This window comes from Phoca vitulina, unplaced genomic scaffold (assembly GCF_004348235.1).
Source record: "Phoca vitulina isolate PV1807 unplaced genomic scaffold, GSC_HSeal_1.0 scaffold2, whole genome shotgun sequence".
Lineage (NCBI taxonomy): Eukaryota > Metazoa > Chordata > Mammalia > Carnivora > Phocidae > Phoca > Phoca vitulina.
In genome coordinates, this window is record NW_022589705.1 from 82,902,078 (window position 1) to 82,928,667 (window position 26,590).

Consider the following 26,590-nt stretch of genomic DNA (forward strand, 5'->3'; position numbering starts at 1 on the left):
ATGGATGCATGTCATAGAGCTGAGAAAATGGGTACCTCTCTTCATGCTATCATTGAATGATATCAATTAATACATTAAAAAAAAATCTTGAAAGCACTCTGAAGTGGATTCCACCATTATTTCCCTCATTCAGAAGAGGAAATGGCAGCACTTAGCTCAAGTGTTAACTTGATCAAGGTTACACAGAAAGCTATGGTAGAAACCCCAGTCCACCCAGTGTTCTGTCCACTGCAAATTGTTGTTGCATATATTCCTAGTAGGCAAATACTCAAGGGCAGCAATCATTGTCTTTTCTTTTCTTTTTTTTTTTTAAAGATTTTATTTATTTATTCGACAGAGAGAGACACAGTGAGAGAGAGAACACAAGCAGGGGAAGTGGGAGAGGGAGAAGCAGGCTTCCCACCGAGCAGGGAGACCAATGTGGGGCTCGATCCCAGGACCCTGGGATCACGACCTGAGCCGAAGGCAGACGCTTAACCGACTGAGCCACCCAGGCGCCCCTTTTCTTTTTTTTTTTTAAGAGAGGGGGAGAGCAGAGGGAAAGGGAGGGAGAGAATCCCAACCGGGCTCCCCGCCGAGCACCCGATGCGGGGCTTGATCCCATGACCCTGAGATCATGACCTGAGCCGAAACCAAGGGTCGGACGCTCAACTGAATGAACCACCCAGGCGGCCCTTTATTCATTTTCTTTACCTCAAACCCTATCTAGTAGCACTTGGCAAGTACAGAGACAAGTCAATTAAATTCATTCATCAAATATTTGCGCTTCTGCTACGTATCCGGCGCTGACGACACAGCCATGAACAAGACCACGTTCCTGGGACCAAAAATGTACCATTTCAGGTACTAATAACTGCTCTACGTGAAAAGAGAGAAGAGGGAGTTCAGGAAGACTGCCTGAGGAAATCAAGTAAGGAAACAAGCCACAAGATCAGGGGGCGGTGTCTTCCGGGATGAGGGAACAGTGGGAACAAAAGTCCTGCAAGAGAAATCAGCTTTGGTGGGTCAAAGGAGGAACAAGGCAGCAGGTATGGCGTGAGCCGGTTGAAGGGTCGTGATGAGGTGGGCAGAGCAGATTCAACCCAGTGCTGTCAGGTCTTGCAGGCCACAGTAAAAAATCTGGATTTTACTGAGGCAGAAGGCTATTGGAGGGCTTTGGGCAGTGCCATGCTCTGGCTCAGGCCACTGGGAATGGAATGGCCTTTGCGCCTCAGTGCTGGAGAGCAGACAATACTGCGGACAGTAACCCAATGTGGAGCCAATGAGGATGACAGGGACTGAAATAAGATGGGGATAAGGTCAGAAGATGGCATTTAAAAATTCTATTTTGGGTATGTTCAATTCGGTATCTCTTTTAGATATCCAAACTGAGTTATCAAGTAGCTGGGTAGAGAGCTGGATAGGTCAGGGTTAAGTTTAGACTACAGAGAAACTTGACAAGTCAACAAAATGATGACATTTAAAGTCAAGGAAGTAGGGATTAAATGCAGAGAAAGCCACCAAGGACAAAGACAAACTCCATCACTTTGTGTTTGAAAGGAGCCAGTAGATATAAAAGGACCAGCTGGTGAGATAGGAGGAAAATCAGTGTTGCATCTGGAAGGTTCCAGCGTTGTCTCCTAGAACCCAAGTGAAGAAAGTGTTTGAACAAAGGAGTGAACGACTGAGCCAAATCCAGCCAAGGACCGGTAAAGGATCAACAACTGATCATTCAGACTGGCAAAACAGGGACTATTGCTAATCTTAACGGGCAGTTCGTCAAGCAGAGGAATGAAAGCATACTGAAGGAATAGGATGAGTGAACAAATGCAGTGAATGAACGAATGGCAGGCTAGATAGGTACAAGGACCCCAGTGATGTTCACTGGTTTGCTCACACTGAAAGGGATAAGTCATCAACAACCATCTTAGAAACTGGATATTCTGTGCTTTTCCTAAATCACAGAATTCTAAAATCACAAAGTCATGTGGAAAATCTGAAGACTTTCGTCACGGCACACAGGTAAGATGCAGTTATCGATCAGACTACTTTAATTCACTTATAGAAGCAGCTGCATTTAAGTTTTGCCTCCTTACAAATCACTCTAAAAACCTACCTATAAAAAAAACAGCCCCTTTGTGTCCATGTCCCTCAGGTAAAAACTGTCCCACTAAGTCTTAAAATGTGTAGACATTTTCTTTTGGTTTTAAATGCCAGAAATTATAATCCCATCAACTGCCCATGTGTCACCCTGCTCAGCTTAGATTCATGGTGTCAAATATTCCCTTTTAACTTTTTTTTTTAAATCAGAGAGAGTGAGTGAGCACAAGCAGGGGGAGCGGCAGGCAGAGGGAGAAGCAGGCTCCCCGCTGAGCAGGGAGCCCGATGCGGGACTTGATCCCAGGACCCTGGGATCTTGACCTGAGCCGAAGGCAGACGCTTCACCGACTGAGCCACCCAGGCATCCCTACACTTAACTTCTCATGTTGCTATTTTACCTTCTACAAACCAACTCCAAGTTTCCTCAAGTCACTTTGCTTTGCTAAATCTTAAGTGCAAAAATGACTTGTCATTAAACACGCACAACCTAAGAGGGAGGTTGCTCCAGTCATTCCTTAGCCTTCCTTCCTTCACTTCCTGGAATGTGCCAGGCTCCTTCTGCCTCTCAGGCCGTACAGATACTGCTCTGCGTGAAGTGCCTGGTTGACTTTGCCTTGTCTGTCATATATGTTCCAATCGCACCATACACTCTCCCTTCATAGCACTTATCACATTCATTATTAAAATAAAGACGGGAGAATAATTTCACCATCATTTATTTTCCTTGCCCAAACCTGTGTCAAAGGTGCCACGGGGGTAAAAACATTAGGTTTAAATGTAAGATTTCGGGGGGGGGGGGTGGGGGGGTGGGTTCCCGCAGTATTGAGACGGTTAAGTAAAAGTGAGTGGCCAACGTTTTTAAATTTAGAAATTTATTCTGTTTAATCCACAAGCTTTATATAGCTTTAGTTTAAAAAAAAAAAAAAACAAAAAACAAAAACAGTGAAAACAAAGACACTATTTCAAAGTCTGGGCCCTTCCAGCCTTCCAAATATGAGAGCTCTGAAGGTTGTATATACCAATTGGAAGAACAAGACAAAATTATGAATGGAGCCATGACATTTCATAAAACAAACTTTTATATAACTGAAGGATCCTTCCTGGGACTAGTTAATTGCCTTTACAAAAAAAACGCAACAGAATAGAATGAAATTCCAGTGTTCCAAATCAACTTGTTACACATCAATATAAACCCACAGTGTCCTGGCAAACAACATGCTTTCATTTTCCGTCTCATCCTAGAGCTCAAATCCTGATTCATTTCAGCAGAGACTCCACAGGCAACAGGAAAGATTGTGGCATTAAAATATTCATTTATACTTCTGTGGTAGTTCAACAGTGGTCTTATTTCTGGGCAAGCTTGCAAACCATACAAGGTTGGAAGCATCATAACTTAAATGGGTGCTAAGACTCAAATGAGAAATAAAAAAAAATGAAAAGAAAGAAAACCTCTGGGGAATAGCCAAGGCCTTTAAAGAAACCATAAGAATGCCAACAATATTGAAACCCCCTTTTTTAAAAAGGGGATTTTTTTTTTGGCTTAAAATATTTCACTCTAAATGAATTTATGTCAGCTGTCAATGAAAGAATGTCACTAATACACTGTGGACACCTTTTGCAATGTAAATCCATGCCCTTTTTTTTTTTTACATGGTGAACTTCAACCTAGCAATTATTACAACAAATGTTATAGTCTAAAGCTCAAACACATTTTAGCAATTTTGAAATTGAATTGCGTACAAACCAAATAAAATGTACATCGTGACACACATTCCCGCCTAAGACTGTGGGGACACTTGAGCCTTCCGCATCGACCTCAACGCCTTTTCGCGCAGGTGCTTTTCTAAGTCGTCGAGGTTGTCTTCGGGCTCGCTTTCGGTCTCCTAAAACCAGAGGGGTCACACTGGTGAGTCCTGAGACACTGGCGAAGAGGTGTAGGGCACAGGACAGAACCACATCATGGTGGCAGCCGCACAACTCTATGAATACACTAAAAACCCCTCAATCACATACTTTCTTTCCTTTTTTAAAAAATTTTATCTTTAAGTAATCTCTACACCCAATGCAGGGCTCAAACTCACAACCTTGAGATCAAGAGGTGCAGGCCCTACTGAGCCAGCCAGGTGCCCCTGGATCACATACTTGCAATAGGTGAATGGCATGTTAATTATATCTCAAAGAAGTTATTCTTAAAAATCTACATTAAGCTTTTGGCAGCCATTCACATTCTTCTCCTTACTCTTGGCAAATTCCCGTTCTTGGCAGATCATCAAGAATGATGACAGATCAGGAGAGAGCTAACAGCCAAGTAGCCATTACTATAAAAAAATCTGCAGCTCCTCCTCCACGTCCAACGACTTAGCGAACTGCAGGAAGCGCAAGGCATACGTACCTTCTTAGGCTCGGGCTCTGCCTCCGCCTCCTCCTGGGCCGACGAGGCCGCGGGCGCAGCGGGGGCCGCGGGGGGGACTGCTGCTGCGGCGGCTGCCGCCACGGCCTTTTCCTTCTTGTGTTTTTTGTGCTTCTTGTGCTTCTTATCCTTTTTGTGTTTCTTGTCCTTCTTTTTCTTCTTTTTCTTTCCACCTCCTTCTGGGTCTGAGTTCTAGAAATCCAGAAAAATCACAATAAAATCAATCAGACTAAAATGCTGTCCAACTAAACATTTTATTTTCTCAAAGGAATAACTAAATGGACAAATCTCAGGATTTCCTAAGGCTTCGGGGGAGAAAAAGGCCCAAGGGCAATCCCTGCCAAGAAAAGTATGTTGAGCCGAAAACCACACTGCGAGCAAAGATGCTCTTCACAGATTCTACGAGTCAGAATGGATTTTGCCCAACTAACGGCACATATAAGCCATGTTTCCCAACCACAAGCTGCCAGTCAGGTGGGTGTCCAGGATCCAGAGCCACCTCCAAACGTACGGAAAGCAGCACGTGCAAAAGAAAGAAAAAATCTTTGAACTCAGCTAGGCCTGAGGTGAATTCTGGCTCCTGAACCCATTCACCATGTGACCTCAGACGAATCGGTGGACTTCTTCTGAGCCCCTTCTGTCAACCTAAATAAAATGGGTACAGCAATCCCCGACAGAGTAAACGGGTCTACCTGTAAACCACCCACAATACTAGCCTAATAGGAAGCAGGCTTTCAATAAGTACAGCTATTATTCTAAACACATGCTTGTGTGAATGCCACATCTCCAGCCACTGTAGGACTTCTCTAGCTCTAGAATGGAGGGAGTTTGCTCCTTAATGCATAATACGGTTGACCTTGAACAACGTGGGGCTTAGAGGCACCACCTCCCCGTGCAGTTGAAAATCTGCATATAACTTTTGACTCTCCCCAAAATTAACTACTAACAGCCTACATAGACCAGAAGCCTTATGGGTAACGTAACACTCAATGAACACAGATTTTGGATGTTATAAAAAGTATGTTACTAAGCAAAGTATAAGGAGGAGAAAACACATTTACAGTGCTGTGCCGTATTCATCAAAAGACCTCCACATCTATGTGGCCCTGCTCCATGCTGTTCAAGGGTCCGATTGTTTATACCAAAATTATGCAAAGGGCAAGTTCTGCTGCAAGTGAATCCCATCAGTAATCCTCAAATTTCACATTTCAGATTTCTAAGCAGTTACTTAAATTCCTCAATCCATTCAGTTAGTTTGTAAAATTTAGGCAAACCTACTATGAGATGGACCCTAACCATTAACTTTATACAATAAAGAAACCTGTTCAAGATCAGATTAATGACTCACAGAGGGGAAAATACAGTTTAAACTCCCAATACTTTAATATCCTAATGACATTTAAACTTGACAAGGTAAAAAACAAGTGTTATTTATGTGGCTTGCCAGAGATAAGACTATATGAGACAATACCGTACTTTCCACTTCAGCTAGTATTTCACAGGCTGCAAGGTTCATTTATTATAGAAATAATGTATTTCTACTGTGGGGAAAAAGGGCACTACACATAAGGAAAATTTTAGATTACTCATCCTTTCCCCTTCTAACATATAAGCACTGTTACTATTTGGTACCTGCTTTGTGGTATTTTTTTCCTTTATAAAAATGGAATCGTACTAACACACATATCTAATTTTCAAAGTTTTATTTTGTGATCCCCAAGTGTCCCCAAATATGTCAAATGCTATAGAAAACAGCAGAAAATACTATTTTTCCCCTAGATAATAGAACCATGGGTAACTTTTTCTTTTCTGTTATTCTAGATTTTCTATATAGGCCAATTTTAACCACCAAGATTACAGAATTTAACAATATTAGATGTGATGTCAATTAGCGGGTGACTAGGATATGAAGCATGGACTGTGGTGCAACCACCCCCCCCCCTTAATTTCATGCTTCCTTGAAGGCCAGCTGAACTACAGAACATAATGCTGCTCTGAGCCACATAAAAAACCAAAAGCTTGTCTTTGCTTCCAAGTGACCACATACAATTATAAAGGGTGTCCAGAACAGGGCAAACACATACCCTCGCCGGAGATGGGCTTGGTGTGGGGCTTTTAGCCTTTTTCACCGGTACCGCTGGTGACCAGTTGGTAGAGGGGGACTGGGACTGAACAGGAGACTGAGGTGCTGGGGGTTTTTTAGCTGCTGGCTCAGGAGATCCTGAGACAGATCGGGAGGACGAGACCCTCCTTATAGACTGAGGACTTGGTGAGGCAGCCCTAGAAACAGGGAAAGAAAAAAACAATTCAGTATCCAAGAGCAAAGGTCTTTCGTAAGAGAAAATAACCAACCACCATTATATAACCAGGTCACAAACTTTAAATATTTTACCACTTAGTCGATTCTACAAACACACACACATCAAATTTTTATCGTCTAAGTCTCCTGAAGAGTTTAAGCCCCATAATCCTCTATCCATTCTGTTAACACTTCTTCCGGTATGAAATTAATAATGCCAGTTCCTTGTATTTAAAATGGCTTTTATCAGTCTTACATAGACATGCAGGAAATGTTCTATGCATTACTTCAGAGTTCAGTTTTGGAAGCACATCCCCCAATAAACCTGATACCCCTAAGAACCAAGTATAAAGTCCTATGGCATTTAGTTTATGGCATAAGGAACTATTCTGAAAACAGAAAATGGATCTGTGAATAGTACCTTTAAGCTGCCTTAAAAGCCTGTATTCCCAGCTTATTCTTTTCTGTAATTTCTCAGTGAAGGGGGGGGGGGGGAGCTTCCAAACATAAAGAACTATGCAAGTTAGTGTTCCTAGCCAAGAAAGCATAAAATATTTTTACTTTTTTGTCTTTTTGGGTTCCGGAGTCCTGGAGACTCTCCTAATGGGCCTAGTACTTGGAGAAGGGGACTGCCTTCTTTGGGGTGATGATGATGCTCCTCTTCGAACAGGTGGAGGACTTGAGGAGGTTTGAGGAGCTCGAGGCCGTGGTGAGGGCGAATGCCTTTTGTTTGGTTGTGGTGACCGGGGCTCCCGGGTAGACCGGCTCGGGGAAGACCCTTTCCTATGCTTTGATGATAATGAAGGCGAACGTCTCTTGGTGACTGGGGAGCTTCTTTGTTTGGGAGGTGGAGAATGGGAGACCCGACGCTTTGGTGGTGGAGATGGTGATGCCCTTCGTTTAGGAGGGGGAGGGGGAGAAGCCGTTCTTCTCTTTGGAGGTGGAGAAGGAGAGTATCTCCTCTGTATCGGAGGAGAGTATCTTCTTGGGGAAGGTGAGCGCCGGCGGGGCGGAGGAGAAGGAGTCCTAGGAAAAATAAACCATTAAGCTGAAAGGTCCAAAACAGTAAGGCAACAGAATGCACAGAAAACTAACCAGAAGTTATGACAATACTGTAGTTAAGCACCAGGCAAAGACAGTACATTTTTAACTGGAAATGCTATGCCTTTATCCTCATTTAAAGGAAAAGAAATCACTTAGTGGCTCTGTTTACCCTAGATGATTAGAAAACAGGACATTCTGCTTAATGGAGAAATTTGAAGTTTCCAGAATGAATTCAAGTTTGTCAAAAGTCATTTAACATAATCCACATGGAACCAATTTAATGGGTTTTTCTGAGAAGAGAATCTTGCATAAATTGTGAACACCCACTATCATTATGTACAAGCTAGGCAGCTACATTTAGCAGGACTCCACTACGGGCAGTTTAGGAAGTCTGTGCTTTAAAAAGCTCTCCTGGGGGCAGCTGGGTAGCTCAGTCAGTTAAGTGTTCTGCCTTCAGCTCAGGTCATGATCTCAGGGTCCTGGGATCAAGCCCCATGTGGGGCTCCCTGCTCAGCAGGGAGTCTGCTTCTTGCCCCCACCCCGCCCCTGTTCATGTTCTCTCAAATAAATAAAATCTTCAAAAAAAAAAAAAAGAGCTCTCCTATGTGGTGCTCTCTTGACTGACATTTGGACTTGGCAAGAGTTCACTTGCACACGTTTTAAAAGGTATCTCTACACCTACTCAACCGTTCCAAGGAGAGACTTGGATTTTGCATCTCAAAAAACCACTTTTCAGTGGAAGTCTACCTACTAGGCAGAATGCATCCCTGTAGAAGTCCAAGCTGGCCTTCCACTTAATACTTAAGTCCTATATAATCTTAACTGCCTCTTAGAAATTCGACTTGAATATGACATTCAGTTCCAACTGCTTAATTTGCTTCTGAAATGTTCAGACCTTAAGCTCAAAATATTTTCCTGCCTAGAATCAGCTTTACAATAGGCTACTTTTTGGACAACAAGGTGTGCACCTCCATTTCCTCACCTGAAAAATGGGAACAATACCACCTACTGAGCAAGATCATCCCAAGGACTACAGATTAACTATATAAATAAGCATATAATAGGCATTCAATACTGTTTGGTAATGTATTTGAGCAATGTCCTTACAAATTTTCTCCCCTTTTATTCTGAAATCACTTTCGATTTACAGAAGAGCTATAAAAATAGTAGAAATTTGCCACTTAACAGCTCCCGACAGCATAACAAAAATGATCAAAACTATGAAATTAGCCACAGCACTTAGTATTAACTAAATTACAAACCCGGTTTCCCACTAATGTCTCTTTTTTCCCCAAAAATCACAATTCTACATTATATTTAGTTATCATGTGTCCTTAGTTCCTGCCAATGTGTGACTATTCCTTTGTCTTTCATGACTGCCATTTTTATTTATTTATCTTGAAGATTTTATTTATTTCAGAGAAAGAAGCACAGCAGAGGGAGGGGGGACAGTAGAGGGAGAAGCAGACTCCCCGCCAAGCAGGGATCCCAATGTGGGGCTCAATCCCAGGAGCATGGGATCATGACCTGAGCCAAAGACAGATGCCCAACTGACTCAGCCGCCCAGGATTGCCATTTTTAAAGAGTATTAGTTACCTTGTAGAATAACCTTCAATTTGGGTTTGTCTGGTATTTCCTAATAAATCAGACTGAGGTTCTGTATAATTGATAAGGATACCAGGATAAGGTATCTGGGAATTATAGAATGCCAGTATGTACTACTGACTGTTAGCTTGATTCCTTAGTTATGGAGGTATGTGCTGGAATTCTCCACTGTAAAGTTAGTATTTTTCCCTTTGTAATCACTAGACTTCCCCTTTTAATTTAACATCTTTATTGACATGTGATTCACATACCATAAATTTTAAAGGGTACATTTCAATGTTTTAAGTATATTCAGTCGTGTAACCATTACAACACTACCCATTCCCACCCTACCCTAGGCACCACAAATCTACTTTTATCTCTATAGATCTGGGTGTTCTGGACTTTTCATATTAACAGAATCATATAATATGTGGTGTTCTGTAAATGGCTGAGCAATGCCACTCTATTAAGATATTCTGATCATAAAGTTGCTTCAATTAGCTCCCACTAACATATCTAATAAAATATCTAATAAAATACCTTCGTCGTGGTGGTGGAGTGGGGGACCTGCGCCTACGAGGAGGAGGGGCAGGAGAAGGAGAACGTCGCCTTCTGGTAGGTGGTGGGGAGGGACTCCTCCTCCGTCTACCACTAAATCACCAAAAAGAAAAAAAAAATTACAGGTGATTTGGAGTTAGCAGTTATAATTAAGTGATCCAGATGACATAGTTTCAATCATCGTTAACCCGAAGTGCAGCCAACTGTTCCCTCTATCCCTCAGTGCAATGTTTTTCAAACCACCTGCCAAGACCATTAGTCAAAACTCTGACTAAGAACCAGCATTTAGAAAATCAAAATATATTTACTTGTGGTTGTGGGAATGGTAAATTTTGTTTTGTAAAATTTTTGTTTCAGTATATAAATATGCAGAGTCTGGGTCATGATACAGAAATTCTTAACATGACACAGGGTGAAAAAAGTCTGGAAACACTGCCTTATGACATTGTTTTTTAATCTGAATGCACATCACAATTACTTAGGAAGCTAATCTGAGTTTGTTTACCAGGTCCGGACTATGGTCTAGCTGGTATATGCTGAAAAGGCTCTCCAGGTGATTCTGATTCCTTATTAGGAACAACTGTTTTAATACTCAGAAAACTTTCCATGTTCTAATTCGTAAGTTTAAAATTTTAATAGTCACCATAGGCTTAAGGCCCCAAATGTGGGTGTCACTGTTCCAAGTTCTCAATTTTTAAAAATGTATTTTCATTATTCAAGAGTTGCTTACTACTAACTAAAAACACTAACCCAAAAACAAAGGATTAAAAGTTGAGCACTAAAGCTATGACTGGGAGCAACATGGGTGAAATATAGACAATTATACAAAACCCTAATTCTGATCTGTTACACACTTAACCAACACAAACGCACACATAAAAAATACAATTATATCAACTGGACTAACTCACAGCAGTTTCCCAAGAGATATATTAAAATATACACCAAGCCAGTTTGCCACCTTTTGGCTAAGTTTGCACATATACAAAGTAATCACATACTATATAGTTTTCAGTTTCTTGACCAGCATAGGATTGAGGCTTCCTATGAACCTGGAAATATTTTCTAAAGTTTACTAGTCTTGATTCCCCCTTTAAAACTAAGGAGAGCTCTGTTACTAACAGAACAGAGAAAATCCTGAAATTCATTATTAAATTTAATAATTATTTTCATTATTTAATTTTCAATTCCAATTTGTTTATGCCTTGTGGGGACTAAGACTTCACTAGAACGGATTTAAAACAATAAACTACAAGAAGCAATCTACGAAGACAGATAAGCTTTGGACAAAATGAAATGTAGACAGGAACTACTAACTGTAAGAAAATACAGTAAAGGAGAAGCCATTTTATTAGCAGGGTATAATCTGAGAATTACAGGACCCAGAGAGGATAACCACAGTATTGACTCAAGATTTCAAATAGGAAAAGACACTGGGGTTTTGACTTAAAAAGAAGCAAAAAGAGTTTAGAAGTGCAAACTAAGAGGATGAAGTGATACAAAGCAGAACTCTCTATGTTATCAGTAAATACAATCACATAAGAGGCTATTACTGGTTGATTATGTGGCTTCTTTTTAAAAATATTCTCCCAATTTCAGTTTGTAAAATCTAATCAGTAACTAAAAAACTGGACTCAGATTAGAACCTATTATGATAGACTAATGACCTGAGATATTTATTTTGTGCCTCATCTTCAATGGTAAAACAAAAGGCTGAGTGTAGCCAAAAGGTCCCTTGCAGTGATGACCCTCAATGTCCTGCTTCTATGTGAGAAAATAACCAAAAAGAATAAGTAAAACCATAACCAAACTTGCATTAACTTAAGGAACTGCTAGAAAAATCTGATAATCACTTAAAACTGGAGTACTGACACCACATGGCTCCATGATCTGAAGGCTACAGAATTTCTACCTGAGCTGAGAGGGCACACATTTCAAGGGTTAAAACAAAAAACTAATTTGAGATCAATCTATTTCAATTTTTCCGTATGTGTTTTAAAAAATGTGACATAAAGTCCAGGTTCAATATATTTCTAAGAGGTCAAGTTTGTTCACTGTATTATTCAAAATTCTGAATGCTTAATGTATTTCATCTGCTTAATCTAACAACTAAGTGTTTTCTAGTTATTCTGAATAATGCCAAGCTAAGCTTTCAACTGTGTAGAAATTGTTGAGTAGTGAAGATCCCCTTCAAGTTGTGTGAGAACCGATTTCAGTAAGCCTCAATATGTGATGTAGCCCTCAAGTATGTAGAAACGCCAAGTTTTATCAGAAGGAGCCAGCGTGCTATCTCTGCAGCGACCTCTCCGAACAACCACTTCACTAGCAGAAGCTATAGATGTGACAACTACCTTTTTAATTTTTTTGTGATAACTTCTTTTCACTATGATCAATACGCCTTTTACCCTTTAAAGTTAAAGAGTGTTCGATACCCAAAGACAAGTGTTTCAAAGCATGGAAAATATTACCTGTTCAAAGTTTAAAGTTTACATATGAAGTAACCCAAACCAGGCTGTCCGTCCCCTTTTAAAAATATAATACTGAAACATCGTTCCAAATAATTCTTTCTCCCTCTCTAAATCCTAGACACCTGACAGCAATTTCTAACATCATTAAAACTGCAGGCCTTTTTAAAGAGGATAAACAAAAATACCCTGGAGCAGGGTAGTGAACATAAGTGTTGATAAATCATTTCCAAAAAGAAAGTAGTTCCATAAGGGGAGGGTGTAGGAGGGGGAAGGAATCTTACCACTAACCTGATTTTGTAAAGCAACTTTTTAGCTGTTGTACTAGCAATTTCCCAGAAGTCAGGGATATTATAGTTGGAAACGGAATGATTTGGCACCTAAATTTATCTTTCTTTTAAAAGGTTTTTACTGTCAAGTGTTCCACAACACAAATACACAACTTTGCTCCATCACAAACACTGCTGACTAGGTTCCAAAGAATCTTTCCAACAGAACTCTTATTAATCAGTGAGACTACCTAAAACAACACAACTTCAAAAAGTGAGCTAAAGAGGACAATGTGATAGTTTCATGAAGGATACTCAGAAATTTAGCAGCAGCTAAGAACCGCCCCCCCCCCCAAAAAGGAGAAGACTAATGAAGACAATATAATGGTATAATGTCAACAGCACAGGTCTAAGATCAGGCTTTGTCCCTTTATACCCTAAGAGACTCATTTTACTACTTCTGAGCCTTTTTTCTCACTTATGACATAGGCCTGAATTACAGATTTCTATTTGTGATTAAACTCTAAAATGTTACAGTTTTTATAGTCACAGACACCTGATCAAAAAGGTTCAGTGAAGATATGCAACCTACCTTCCTACTGCAGAGGACACTGAACACGGCCAGAGCCTCATGTTCATCTTTAATCTTTTTTAAAGTCTTTCCCAAGTTTTCCTTGCTTTCCTGAAAGCCACCACATAGGCCCTCCCCACTAAATCTAAGGAGCTATTATTACCCTATTGCTTGGAAAATATCCACGTACTATAACTGAACAAAAATCTAAGCTCAAATGGTACTCTAAAATGAACACTGTGTACAAGTTCTGTCATTAATTTGATGTGCAAAGAAATATAATCCACTAGAACTCAGAACTTCTCACAGCCATCCCCACTGTCTACACAGGGATGGGAGCAGGTCCCCTAAGTAGCAATCCCGTCACTACACCCTGACATGTAGCCTCAGGTACGAAGTAGTGGCTAACCAACCTTTTAGTCCCTGGCGATTGCCATCGCTTTCCCATTTGCATCCTGAGAGCAGTGGAGAAAAACAAAGGTCAGGAATTCCATTCACCAAATTATTTACTTCAATGGAGTTAAGTATCACTAATGGCGATGTCTTTTTCTTTTTGATGTTCCAAGATGTTCAGAAGTTAATGCTATGGTTTCACTGATCTAGTCATGCAGACATAGACATGGTGGTACAAACAAAACTTACCAAGATCTCACTAATAGTGATAACCACCAAATAAAGCAAAGAAAATGTCCCCAAACCCCCCAAATCTGACCATCTCCTTCTGTGTGAGTCCCTGAAATGAAGGAATTAACCAATTTCTAAAATAAGCCTGTAGCCCATCCCTTATTAGAAGTTTCATCACAACTACAGAACACCAGTGAAGACTACTGAAAGAAAAGACATTACCGAGGGGAAGTCTCTTTCTGGCGCTTTCGAGGTGATGGAGAGGCACTCCGGGAAGGGGAATGTCTCCGCCGCCTGCCTACCTCACCATTCTTCACATGGGACCTCTTGGGTCGCTCATCTTCTGAGGAAGAAGAGGAGCCAGAATCTATAATTACACAATAAACAAAAATTACGTTACATCTGTGCTTAAAAGAGTCTACCCATATTTTCTGAATCTAAGCAGATGGGAGTGTCCAAATTAGCAAGTTAAGCCCACTTATGCAAGCAAGCATGTATATAAGCCATCAGTCCTGAACAAAGGTTATTATCAATATATAGTCAGTGACTTAAAAACCAATCATAAATATACATCATTATTATATAATGAAGTTATATAAATCATTCCCAAGGCATACTCCAATAGGATACAAGTGTCCCTTAAGAATCTAGTGATTTTCCAAATTAAGCACAAAAAGCATCTCAAGTAAGTACTTGAGGCTTGTTACTCTAAGCACTTTTAAAACTACTGGAAGTCCTATTAGGGTCTGAAAAACTTCTTTCCACGTCCCTAGCATTTATCACACAAATAAGAGCAATGTATGTGACAAGCCTTTCCTACATGCCTGGTAGCAAATGTCTGGGACTGCAAAAAGAAAAACTTCATTTGTTTGCACATGGTTTCCTTAACTTAAAATAACTAATAACTGTTCCCAAATATCAAAACAAAGTCCCAGGGCACCTGTGTGGCTTGGTCGGTTAAGTATCCGACTCTTAATTTCGACCCAGGTCATCATCTCAGGGTCTTGAGATCAAGCCCTGTGTCGGGCTCTGCCCTTGGAATGGAGCCTACTTAAGAGTCTCTCCCTCTCCTCTCCCCCATGCTTTCTCTCTCTCCACCTCTCTTAAAAAAAGAAGAAAATAAAACGAAGTCCCAAGTAACAAAAACACCCAAGACGTATATGCATTTTTAAGCCTTCCTATGATTTAACTTCATTTTTTTTTTCAAAGATTTTATTTATTTATTTGACAGAGACAGAGACAGCCAGAGCAGGAACACAAGCAGTGGGAGTGGGAGAGGGAGAAGCAGGCTTCCTGCTGAGCAGGGAGCCCGATGTGGGACTCGATCCCAGGACTCTGGGATCATGACCCGAGCCGAAGGCAGACGCTTAACGAATGGGCCACCCAGGCGCCCTAACTTCTTCATGTTTAAAGAGCTGCAAAAGCTCGATGGGCTTTTAATGGACTTAATGCCGCTGTGGGGTGCTTTGATCTCTATCCCGTAAATGAAAAGCAAAGGTAGCACACCTAAACTCGGTCACAAATACCCAAAGCTAATAAAATTAATTATTAGTAATTAAATATTTATTCTTTTACAGATATAAAGTACACAAAACCCAGAAACAACCTAAATGTCCAAGTAGGTGACTGGCTCAATAAATTACAGTGTATTAATTATTACAATTAAAGGTTCTGGCTATTAAATTAGATCTAAGAACAGGGAAAGATATCTAGATATAATAAGTTAAAAAGGGAGGCAACATACAGTTTGAGCTTATGCAGGTTTTTTGTTTTTTGGGTTTTTTTTGCCCTTTTAAACCAAAGATCCTTATAGACAGCACAGAAAAATTCTGAAGAAAAGCTTCCAGGAGTAAGACTAGGGATTGGGAGAAGAATTATACTTTTCCAAATTTTATACCTGTCTGTTTTACTATTGTACTGTAAAGATCTATTAACTATTTAAAAGAAAATTAAGTTTTAAGAAAGGACTTAACACCAAAAACCAAAAGTAATACTTCCTCCCCTTGAACAGATTTCTATGCAGGCACATATTTCTCCCATGTACGCTCACTACAAGGATGGAGATTTGTACTTGGAGTATTTTTCATGAGGATATAGACAGAAAACAGCTGGCTCCGTATCCGTACCGGATGAAGACTGCTGGTTCTGTCGCCTGTACTGACGTCTCTGCTGCACAGAATCTGCCACGGCCATTTTGCCACCTTTATCTTCTTCTGAAAGATGGATGCATTTAGAAAGTGCTTCTTTAGTTATGCACACAGAAAACGTAACATACTTGAATTGGAAAATGGTCTCTTAAACCTCTATCTCATTGGGTCAAGCAATACAACTATATATATATATTTTTTTTTTTTCTTACAAAAAGCTTTAAAATGCGAATTTAAATGATTTTAGACTATGTTCACCAAATGTAATCCAAATTTATTTACTATAGGTCACGCTAAGCGCTAAGGACTTTATAGGCATTATTTCAGTTAATCATAAAAAACCTGAAGGACAGTACTGTTATCTGCATTTCAGATGAAAGAAGTGAGGGTCAGATAAATGAAGTAATTAAACATAAACAAAAAACAGTTAAGTAGTGAAGCTGGGGATTCAAACCAGATTGGTCTCAACTTCAGAGCCATAGCTCTTAATCACTAAGTCATATCCTGTAATTATCTTTAACCAGAGGGGATGATGAAATGTGCCAAAAAATCTAATCCAGCTTAACAAAAAAACACACGAAAACTTACCCGACTCAGATAACTCTACTTTTCTAGGCTTAGGTGCTGGTGAAGGGGACTCTCTTTTCTCAGTACCTTTATGTTTTGTCACTAAAAAGAAGGAAAAAAAATACATATGTGGGAAAGCAAAACAAAACAACAACAAACAAAGCCACACAAGACACTGTCTTAACAGTACAACAGGTGTCACTATCCTTATAAAGAATTTGATAATTAAATAATAAATCAATAATTTAATAATAAATTAAATGTTTGGTGAAAGCCTTGAAAAGCGCTATAATGATTTTTGAATCTGAAGATTCTCCCAAGAGAAATGCCAGTTAAGAGAAACTGGGAGTTGCTGTTTTGCAGCAAAAGCTTCGTGTAGAAGATATACGTAACATTCAACTCAGTAAAGCTCTGGGTGCTTAATCCCACAACCTAAAAACACATACACTCAACTACGGAGACATCATCAGCACAAGAATTTCCAAGCACCCAACTATACCTGGGTTCAGAAAAGTTATAAAACTGATAAATGGTTAAGAAATAGATCTGATGAGGGCCGCCTGGGTGGCTCAGTCGGTAAAGCGTCTGCCTTCGGCTCAGATCATGATTCCAGGGTCCTGGGATCGAGTCCCACATCAGGCTCCCTGCTCTGCGGGGAGCCTGCTTCTCCCTCTGCCTCTGCCTCTCTCTCTGTCTCTCATGAATAAATGAATAAAATCTTAAAAAAAAAAAAAGAAATAGATCTGATGAAATCTTCAGAGAAAGAGATTTGTTTTAGAGAAGAGGAATGAGCCACCAGGAGACTAAAGATTCTTTATGTACCAATACAACCTTCATAATAACATGAGAGATTTAAACTACCCATAAAAAAGTAAATCCTCGTAATACAAAAAATAAATACTAAGGCTGAAGGATTCTTTCCAAAGCTTAAAAGGAGGGGGGGGAAGGGGCAGAAGCTCTGAAATACACCTAAGGTAGTAGGAGAGCTGTGAGTACCTTCTGAATTATCCAACTTCTCTTTTCCAAGTTGCATGGAAAATTATGGCAACTGTCTTTTGTATGCTTGCTGTATTATTAAGCAGTGCTAAGCACTGTCGCTAGTATTAACCCCCATTTTACAGGAGGAGAAATCTGAGGCTTAAAAAGAAGTAACTTCAACTGAAGTCACATAAGATAATTAAAGTGACTAGGATCTGAACCCAAGACTATTTCTAGAGCACAGCTTTAATTTCCAATTAACCAGCTCAATTGATAATATCCATCCACTATTTCAATTAAAATCAAAAGTATATACAGATATAACCACCGATCTTACCACAGATTAACCTGAAACATCATTTGAGACCATGCTGCTAAGAACTCAATTTGAAGACAGTATGATCCCCTGAGGGTCCTTATTTATCTTTTTTGTTTGATTAAAGCAATTACTATGGGATGTTTACCCAGAATGTAGATACATTTCTTTTAACACACTCATACTCAGAATTCTGTAAAGCCTTATTCTAAGGGGCAGTAACTAAGAGAGCTAGTGATCTGAAACAGAAATCTCATCTTTGCTAAAGTAGTCAAACTGAAGAATTTACAATACTTTTTTTTTTTTAAGATTTATTTGAGAGAGTGAATGAGAGCAAGCAAGGAGGGGTAGAGCAGAGGGAGAGAGAATCACAAGCAGACTCCCTGCTGAGCAGAGAGCCCAATGTAGGGCTTGATCTCACAACCCTGAGATCATGACCTGAGCCAAAATCGAGTCGGGTGCTTAACTGACTGAGCCACCCAAGTGCACCCCTCCCCTTTTTTAAACCACGATACTTTTTAAATGACCTGCATTTTATTAATGATTCTACCTAATAAGTAAGCGTTTTCAACAAAACACTGGATTCGGTAAAAAAACGGTTAAAACCTAATTAGTTATTGTGAAACATGGCAGCAAAAGTGCATTTAAAACTTGTATTTTAACAAATTCAAAGAAATAAAATACAAATGCTTTTAAACTTTTAAGGATTTGAGGCTATTTTTCTGGGTCAGTATTCTCCACTTTAAAGTGTCAGTTAATCTTCAATTCTTGAAATGTTAGTAGAGGCATCCAGTTATCTATAAACCCCACATGTTCAAGTTACCACCTAAGAGAACTGGGTTCCAAAATTTGTGTTTGGAAGCAAACTGAATGTCAGAATGAATTTTCCTCAAAGACACATTAAAAATTTGGCTATGTCTGCAAGACAGTTGACAAATGCCAATTGAATAAACACAACTGAACTAGAATATACACATTTTTCCCCCACAGAAATACATAATTACAATTTTATCCTGATCCAATCTCTCATGAATGGCTTAGCTAAAGTCTACTGTCAAAATACTCATACCATTAGAACAAGTATCTATTATATACCCCAGGCTGGTTTAAATATGATTGAATCGTAGTACTAACAGAGTTAATGTTTCATCTGGATGTGTTTATCTAGATGAGATTTTATAGTTTATTATGTTAATGTTTTATTTTTAGTATTCAAGGGGCAAAATCATTCTAGCATAAAGTCAGAAATCTTCTAAGTCAAATGAAAAACCAAAATTTTAAATTTACTTCAGTAGTCCTATTAATTATTAATCTCCCAGACTTGTCCAAACGATCCCGTGTAAAGATAAGTCACTGTTACCAGAATTGGTGAAATCATCATTGTCTACAGAATACAATTTATAGGGTTAAACTGATCTCATCCTAAAATTACAATAGGTATAGATCCTCTGTAAACATACTTCATTAAATATCCCACTGATTTCAAAGCACTACTTTATGTACTAAGATAATCCCAATTTAACTGACACGCCACTGATTACAAAATGCTTCCTAAAGATCCTTTCAGATAAGAATGTATAGTATACTCCAATTTACCTCTAAATTCCCTCAAATACTTTCCCTGAATCCTTCCTACTCTATCTGCCCAATATTAAAAAGTCCTGACTGGTAACTACTACATGAAATATGTAAGTAAAATCTATTACACTTCAATGGTATCACTGATCTTATTAGCCATGGAGTATCATAAAAAGGAATTTCAGAAAACACATCACCAGGTATAGAAACTAAAGAACTTCACCCTGCCCTCCATCTCCCACCTCTAGCCATTAAAACAACATTCTGGGATAAGAAAGTTGGGCAAAGTATACATTTTTCTACTGGGAAATGAGAACCCAAATTTTAGTCCTGGCTGGTTGACCTTGACCAAATCACTTAACCTGAGAACCGGTTTCTTGATAACAATCTCTAAAGTCTGTTCTACCTCTGAAATTTCATCACACAGACTAGGATCATTTTACTATAAAATGTTATTTCCAAGTAGTTAGAGCCAAATTCAGCTTCAGCAGACACAAGGCTGTCTCTGACCATGTTGCCTACCGTGCGTCCTCTTTGGCTATGTTTTGTTTGGACATGGAAAACCTGTCCCAGAATCCATAGGAATATAACTAGTTCTTTGTCTTCCACCATGACTTATTTCTCTATGCGCATATCTGCTTTAATTTTTTTTTTTTTTTTTTTGAAAGCAGTGGCCCACTCCCCTTGACAGTGTATCAGAACACAAGAGGTTGGTTCCTAGGTAGACTCTGAAAAAAGTTAATTCTTAGCAACCTATTTTAACAAAGATTCAGTCCTCCCGTTCAGATACTTTTATTACTCTTTGGCTATAATGTAAATAGAAAAATCCTAACTTGATGTGTTTTTGTAAAATAAAAGGTGGGTAATATTTTTTCACTAGAGAGCTTTCTGGCTCCAGATGAAGGGAAAAAAAATATTCAAAAATACAAACACTTCACAGAAAAAGAAAAAAACTGGTTAGGACAATGGGCATCAGATTTGGACAAGGTGGCTGGAAACTACTGAAATTGTCCTAATTTTGAACAAAAGGTAATATGGGACATGAGGTTATGAAAATAAGTGACCCTAAGGCCCCCTCCCATACTTAAATTAAGTCTGAACTTGGAAGACCCAAATGTGTCTATTCTCATCCAGCTGTCTGTCTAGGTATAAAGAGCCAATGTAACAAAAATGACCACATATAAAATTATATAGTCACCAAACTAATCTGTTAAAATTCAGAAAATAATCTACACATTACTCTTTACAGATCAGCATTATCTGCCAGTCCCGTCACTCTGATGGCTTGTCTATACCTCAATAAACAGTCAAAATTTTGCCCATCCCCATTTTCTTTTTCTAACCTAAAAATTTAGATGTGATCAGAGCAAGCCCAGTATAAATCAACTTACGGACTGCTTCTCAAAAACCAATTACTATAGCAGCTTTTAGGATTTCCCCTCCCCCACTACTCACCCTTCAGGCTATCATCTCAGCCCTAAACACCAGAGGCCCAAAGCAAACAGATCCTACTGCTTTTCTCCTTGTGTATTTATGCTAAAGGAACAGACCCCAATACACCACAACCTTCACTCAGACTAACAGAGCATTCTACTTGCCTGGCAGGATCACAGATCATAAATTCCTCAGAAATCAATCTGCAGAATAAACCAAGGACAACACTCAGAAGAACCCTGCCTAGAGCCTAAATTAATAAACAAATCAGCTTTTAAGAGGACACCATGTTCTTCCCTAAAGAGCACAATGTGGCCAAGAAAGAATTAAAACAATATGAAGTCCTCAAATAAGATATCAAACAAAAAAATCTTCAGGGGAAAAAAGTTAACCAGTCTTCATAGTAATAAAATGATCCCTTATCATGACAACACAAACTTTGGTAAGTTACCCCAACCCAGCCCATGGCTGGTAATGTATTTCTCCACCTACTTGATGCCAGAGGGCAAATGCTAAAAACAAAACACATTTACATGCAAACTCTACTGCAACAAACCCTAAGAACTTAGAGCAGAAAAGAAAAGGTGATAAGCAAATTTACAAAGAATATCACATACAAAATTTTACCCAGCCACTTCACACCCTGAAGGGGGAGGGGCAGCAGGGGCAGCAACAACTGACTGGGGACTTTGGAGTCAAATGAAGAACAAACATTATTTTTATGCGTCTGATTTTTACCTTTACCTGAAGTTCTCCCTGGAGAGACAGAAACACGACTTTTTCTCGTACGGTTTGACTGCTGGGGTGTTGGGGAATGACGAGTTTTTGGCGGTGGAGTTGCTGGAGGTGATGGCCTATGCCTTCGCCTGGGAGGACTTGCTGAAGGAGATAACCTACGAGTTTTTCGAGGGGGGCTGGATGTCCTCTTAGGAGGCTTCTTTGGCGGTGACCGGGAACGGGACGAAGAGGATGATGAGCTACTTCCAGACAAGGATGCTGATGAACGCCTTCTTCTGTGGAATAAAGTATTTGCATTCATTAACTGCGTATTTGTCAAGAGGGACCTTATAGATATGTACAGTTTACACAAAAATATAGCTATTTTTATCCAACTTTTGAGTTTATGTAGCTAAGCACATAATAAGTTTAAAAAAAAAAATGGGAAACAAAACCACAACCTAGGACAGGAAACAGCTAGTTCTGAGACTAAATATGAATAACTTATTCTGATAAGTGCTTCTCTTTGAGTTGTCTTTCCAGCTACAAAATATGTCACGTTGAGTGCTATAATATGGTATTAATATGGTAACTAACCAGTCTCTTTCTTCCTTAGGAAAATCATCACTGTTTGGAGTTTGCATACAAAATTTGGGTGGCAAAGTATTTTCTACTTGATAGCAAAATGTCCAACAACCTTTAGGTTGCAACTTTTTAAAAAAAGATGTGCAACTGGGTTTGGAATTCATTTAGCTACATAAACTTAGAAGCAGGGGCCTCTCGAATTCTGCAGCAAAATTTGTGGTAAGTTTTGTTGCAATTATGTGTACCTGCAGAATTCACCTTTGGCGGAAGAATTCCTGAGAACCTGAAAAAAAGAAACCCTACCTTAAGTGTGAGATAGAAACTGGCTGAAAGGGAATCTTACACAATCTGCAAAATATTTTGACTGCTAAATGGCTCAGTAAGCACAATTAAAACACAGTTTGCAAAACTCCAATATAAGAAATAGCTGTTTCCACTAATCTTGTACTAGAAAGCACCAGCATTACTTTTCTCCTAAAAAAGAATAACCAATTTTAGAAGTGTGATGCCTAAATCAACTGACCATTTATGCCATTAGTGTCATTTGTCAGTAGTAACATCAAGTCTATCATTTTTAGCAGTAGTCATAAAAATGGTTCATTTTATCACAACAACCCCCTCCCCAAATATTTTCTTTTGAAAAAATACGGGACTTTGAAAACCCTGACTGCAGAAACAGAAAATCATGGAGTTTGGTATCTCCCCTCTCTATTTCCAAGTAGATTCATATCCCTGCAAAAATCTCAAAGACTCAAACACAAAAAATTCTGTGCTAGGTATAATCCGAAGCACAATAATCACAGCTCCTTCTAAGGAGGTAAAGAAGGCCCTAAACTCTGCTACCAGTGCACCAGGCCTCTACTTTGGGCAGATTTAGCACCAATCTTTTTGTTAAAATATTAGGTCCAAAAATTTTAACCTCATGCCAATTTTAAAATGATTTTTAAGAAAAGAACATTGGTACTGACAGGGTTACTTTTGTGTCTAATCTTTTCAAAAGTACCTAGACATCAAACTGCTAAAAATGGCTATATCCATGGAATGGGATTATGGGTAACTTTCCCTTTGTTATTTGTTTGAAATTTTATAAACATTCGTTTCTATAATGAGAAAAAAAACATTTAAAACAAAAATATAACTGCAAATAGGTTATTTTAATATTGGTAAAAGTAGCTTACTGGCTCTGTGGTCATCTGCTTTTCAGAAGCCAGTGATAATGAAAAACCAAAGGAAGAGGGAAGGTGGCAAATTCCCTTATCCCTAGGAGATCTTGGGATCTAAAAGGGTAAGTTAACACGAAGTATCAGTAAAATGGTCAATTTGTCTTCCCCCCAACACTGCACGAGCACTGCTTTTCATTGCAATTAAACCTCAAAGGAGAGGCTCCTTAGAAGGCCATCACCTACTTATCACTCACGAGGTCTTTATTCCAGGGGGACACTAATTCAAACATTAGCCTAAAGCAAATGTGGTGCACTTTCAAGTACTGACACTTCCAAATTAAAGAAGAAAAAGAAAAAAAGGACAGGAAAGGAAAGGAAAAAAAAACAAGAAAAAAGAAAGCCCTCACCGTCTCACTGGAGATCTACTCCTTCTATGCCTGGGTGGAGGCGGCATTCGTCTTGGTGGGGTTCTTCTTCGAGGAGATGGTCGCCTTCTCGGACTTGGCCTCCTTCTAGGTGAGTATGATCTGCCATAACAAACAGAATTAGGGCCTGAATAAACAAGAGCAAGGAATGAATTCCTTGCCACAGTTTTCTCAACAGCTATATTTTAAAAATGGACTTCAAGGCATACAATTTTCCATTCATGTAGAGATTTTTATGGTGCACAGAAAGTGTCCTCAAATTCTCTCTGTAAGTCCAAAGAGTAGCATTTGTACTAAATGCTCTCTACTGCTCTGAAATTATCTAATTCTACCCAGAGAGTAACATGTAAAACTCAAGAACTACATAGATCTTGAAGCCACAGCTCACCTTGATCGGGATCTATGACGCCGTCTAGGTCGAGTATGAGAAGGAGAGCGAGACCGTGTCCGGGATCTTGATTTGGAACGTGACCGTGATCTTGGTCGGGTCTTCTCCTTCTCCTTTTCTTTTTTGGAATTTTTCTCTGGAGAAGGTTCTTTAGGCTCTGGTACAGGTTCAGGTTTGGGAACCTTCAGGATGTCACTGTAGAAACAAAAAGCTTATTTTTTCCCTTCTGTAGCTCAGACTCCTAAGTCATAATACAATGATGTAATAAGGTTATTTTTCTCTAAAATGTTTTCAAAATCCATGAAGACCTCTTAGCTCCAAAAAGATACATACACATGAAAGTTAAAGAGCAGTGAACTGCAAATAGGTTATTTTAATATTGGTAAAAGTAGCTTACTGGCTCTGTGGTCATCTGCTTTTCAGAAGCCAGTGATAATGAAAAACCAAAGGAAGAGGGAAGGTGGCAAATTCCCTTATCCCTAGGAGATCTTGGGATCTAAGATCAACTTAACTCAAACCCAACCAGTTTAGATGCAGACAGATCCCACCACAGAGTTTGTCAGGTAGTCTAGGTATTCCAGAAAAATGACTAGTGCAATTAAAGTGAAAGTTAAAAGAGCAACTAACAATTCTAACCATATACATTTTTAAGAGTACAAAGTCATCCACAGTATTGGGAAAAAAGCAATTTACAATACATAAAATATCTGAAACAATACAACCAACCGATAGCAGTGGTCACCTTTAGGGTCTTTTACAACTCTCCTGTAGAACTGAAATCTTTTCAACAAGCTGATTTTATGATTTAAGAAATATAAAAAGGGAAATAAGTTAATTTTGTATTTGTAACTCAGAATTATTCTTTTTTTTTTAAGATTTATTTATTTATTTGAGAGAGCGAGAATGAGAGAGAGAGAGAGTACATGAGAGGGGGGAGGGTTAGAGGGAGAAGCAGGCTCCTCGCCGAGCAGGGAGCCCAATGCGGGACTCGATCCAGGGAGTCCAGGATCATGACCTGAGCCGAAGGCAGTCGCTTAACCAACTGAGCCACCCAGGCGCCCCTGTAACTCAGAGTTATTCTACTGGCAGTCAGTCAATAATAGCCTAAAACTGTGATATTTATAAATGAATTTTTATATACTTGCCTAGTAGAAGTGGCCTCTTGTACTGAAGGTTCTTTTACTTTCACTGATGGTTCTGGGAGCTCTGGAGTTTTTTCCTTCTTTTCCGGAGCAGGGGAAGGACTCCGGCTCTTGGTTCTGTGACGGGGAGATCGAGAATGACTGCGCTTTCTCTCTCTCCTGACAGGGGAAGATCGTCTTCTAGGGGAAGGAGATCTGGATTTGCGTCTAGGATGAAAGTAATTTTTTTCAGGTTTTTGAATCATGTGGATTGGGAGAGAGAGTCAAAGGGCAAAGTGAGAATTAATCTTTTTAAATACACCACTGCTCCTTATACCTGAGAAATTCCTTGTGAAAATAAAGTATCCTGTCGTATTTACTTAACAGGGGATGGGCCAAAAAAACCCCAGAAAGGCAAGCAAACAAAGGGTAACAACATTCTCCGATACACCAGTTGTAAGAGGAAAGCATTGACCTAAGACACTAGATTTAGAGTCTTAATCATTCCCAGAGACGAGACCAAAGACCAACTTTTCAGAGGAAGAGGATGCTTGAAAGTAAAGAGAAATTCCATAATAACAACTCAAACCCAACCAGTTTAGATGCAGACAGACCCCACCACAGAGTTTGTCAGGTAGTCTAGGTATTCCAGAAAAATGACTAGTGCAATTAAAGTAATATCCTCTTTGGAAGAGAAGAGAAATACGTCAAACCTACACAGCCTTTTTGAAAAGGAGAAGACCCCTTTCCTTTACAATAATAGTTTCCCTAACTTGAAGTAAAACAGCAGGTCTGGTTCATCAATAGTGAAGTAGTTATCACAGTGATGTGCTTAACTCTAGAAATAGTACTACTTCCCTGATAAGGAGGTTTTAATAGCAAATATACAAATTAAAATGAACAAAGAAATTTCCTCCTCCCTTTACTAATTCCAACAGATTTATGAAAAAATTAGCAGAACTCTAAAAATGAAAGCCTAGTAGAATTCTCACCTTTCACCACAAATACAGTAGAAGCTGAGTCGTAGGTTTAAAAATGGGAACCTAACCATAGTCTCATTGGAAGGAAGAAGAAAACAAATAAATGATCTGGTTTTGGTACAATACAACCATCTAAGAAAAGCAGAACAGGGAATTAGATAAGTATAATACGAATGGCTAATGGGCACAGATTTCTAATAAAAAGTAAAGAAAAGAGTTGGAGTAGATTAAAATAATTAAATGCCATATTTAAACAAATGCAATATGGAAGGCAAGTCTAGATTT

General features: G+C 39.2%; 1 protein-coding gene across 16 annotated transcripts in view; it reads right to left on the reverse strand.

Annotated features, from left to right (window-relative positions):
• Positions 1–2,932: 2,932 nt before the first annotated feature.
• The window catches only part of SRRM1 (serine and arginine repetitive matrix 1), a 30,537-nt gene continuing 6,879 nt past the window's right edge, over positions 2,933–26,590 (reverse strand). For 4 of the 16 annotated variants that reach the window (XM_032391067.1, XM_032391150.1, XM_032391166.1 and 1 more), the window contains 13 exons: positions 25,350–25,553; positions 24,205–24,399; positions 23,799–23,918; positions 21,665–21,939; positions 16,642–16,722; positions 16,033–16,119; positions 14,129–14,273; positions 13,696–13,737; positions 9,960–10,070; positions 7,350–7,814; positions 6,574–6,769; positions 4,472–4,681; positions 2,933–3,962 (listed from right to left, as the gene is read on the reverse strand). In XM_032391067.1, coding sequence (XP_032246958.1) covers positions 3,858–3,962; positions 4,472–4,681; positions 6,574–6,769; positions 7,350–7,814; positions 9,960–10,070; positions 13,696–13,737; positions 14,129–14,273; positions 16,033–16,119; positions 16,642–16,722; positions 21,665–21,939; positions 23,799–23,918; positions 24,205–24,399; positions 25,350–25,553 — 2,236 coding nt within the window. In that variant the 3' untranslated portion in view covers positions 2,933–3,857. The remainder of the gene's footprint in view (positions 3,963–4,471; positions 4,682–6,573; positions 6,770–7,349; positions 7,815–9,959; positions 10,071–13,695; positions 13,738–14,128; positions 14,274–16,032; positions 16,120–16,641; positions 16,723–21,664; positions 21,940–23,798; positions 23,919–24,204; positions 24,400–25,349; positions 25,554–26,590) is intronic. The other 12 variants (XM_032391144.1, XM_032391136.1, XM_032391125.1 and 9 more) reach the window with 12 other exon arrangements.